Raw genomic sequence first — 1188 nt, 5'->3', positions numbered from 1 at the left:
AAAAAAACCCTTAATGCAAATAGAACGTTTACATTTACTTAATTTTACATTATTTTAGCAGAGAAAAAAAATTAATCTTGCAATGGAATTAATATTAATGCATATATATTTTAAACGTCTGTTTGCAAAAATATATATTTATATTATGTTTTCAATGTGTTTTTCTTGTCCTAGTTAGCTAGTTTTTTCATTTAGTATTTACCTAATCAAAAAAGCCCAACTGCAGATTGAGATTAATTGGATTGCATTGGTTGTTTGTTTGGTCCATTGGCACCGAATGAAACTCAGTATTTACCGTTAACCCACAGACCCCATCGGCGGCGGCGCTCAGTTGGCGTGGCCAATGCTACTTTGCCTAATTTCTCAAGCACATTGTCCAGCCTGCCCAACTTTTCCACCATGTCAAGCCCAGAGAAGGACAAGAGTCAGAAGTTGGAGTTCAAAGCCAACTCCAAAGAGTTCATGGTCATCTCCAACCTGGTCCACTTCACCAGCTACCAGATCGAGATCCTGGCCTGCAACCATCCCATCGATCAGAACCGCTGCAGCATGCCGACATACGTCAACGCCCGCACCCTGCCTGAACGTAAGACCGCCGGACAACTCTTTTCCGTTGTTTGGGTCTGGATTCACAGTCTGACGTATTGTCTTCCGTTTGCGTTCTTAGTAAAAGCTGACAACATCGTTGGGCATGTGACTCACGAGTTCTTCCCAGACGAACCAGAATTTGTCTACATCAAATGGCAGGAGCCGAGAACACCCAATGGCATGATCATACTGTATGAAGTCAAATACATGAGAATGTCGGATAACTATGTAGGTGTTCAATCAATTCTATTATGTGCGTATAAGTTCATTTGTTCAAGGAGGTGTATATATATTTTTTTTTCTTCTGTCCTCAGGAGGATCAAATATGTGTGTCTAGAATCGTTTATGAAAAAATGAACGGCTATCGGTTACGAGTAGGGCATCCTGGGAATTACAGTGTGAGAATACGTGCCACTTCCCTGGCCAGCAACGGCTCCTGGACGGAGCCTGCATACTTCTTTGTTCAAGACAGTAAGCTTCACTGGATTCATGACTTATTTTTACTGTTATTTTGGCCACTGTGGTCTCTAATGTGCGTGTTTCGCAGGGGATATGAACATGAAAGTCATCATCGGCCCGCTTGTCTGCCTCATTGTACTG

The 1188-nt window shown here is 42.0% G+C and overlaps 1 protein-coding gene across 1 annotated transcript; it reads left to right on the top strand.

Annotated features, from left to right (window-relative positions):
• Window positions 1–272: 272 nt before the first annotated feature.
• Window positions 273–1182, top strand: LOC122335892 (insulin receptor-like; the record flags this gene model as incomplete). Its single annotated transcript, XM_043233657.1, has 4 exons — window positions 273–586; window positions 668–816; window positions 903–1059; window positions 1136–1182. Coding segments are annotated over exons 1-4 (540 nt in total), but the record flags the coding sequence as incomplete, so codon positions are not given.
• Window positions 1183–1188: the final 6 nt, after the last annotated feature.

The sequence above is a fragment of the Puntigrus tetrazona genome, unplaced genomic scaffold (assembly GCF_018831695.1).
Source record: "Puntigrus tetrazona isolate hp1 unplaced genomic scaffold, ASM1883169v1 S000000935, whole genome shotgun sequence".
Taxonomy (NCBI): domain Eukaryota; kingdom Metazoa; phylum Chordata; class Actinopteri; order Cypriniformes; family Cyprinidae; genus Puntigrus; species Puntigrus tetrazona.
Note: the sequence above shows the minus strand (reverse complement) of the source record. Positions and strands in the feature narration are given on the sequence as shown.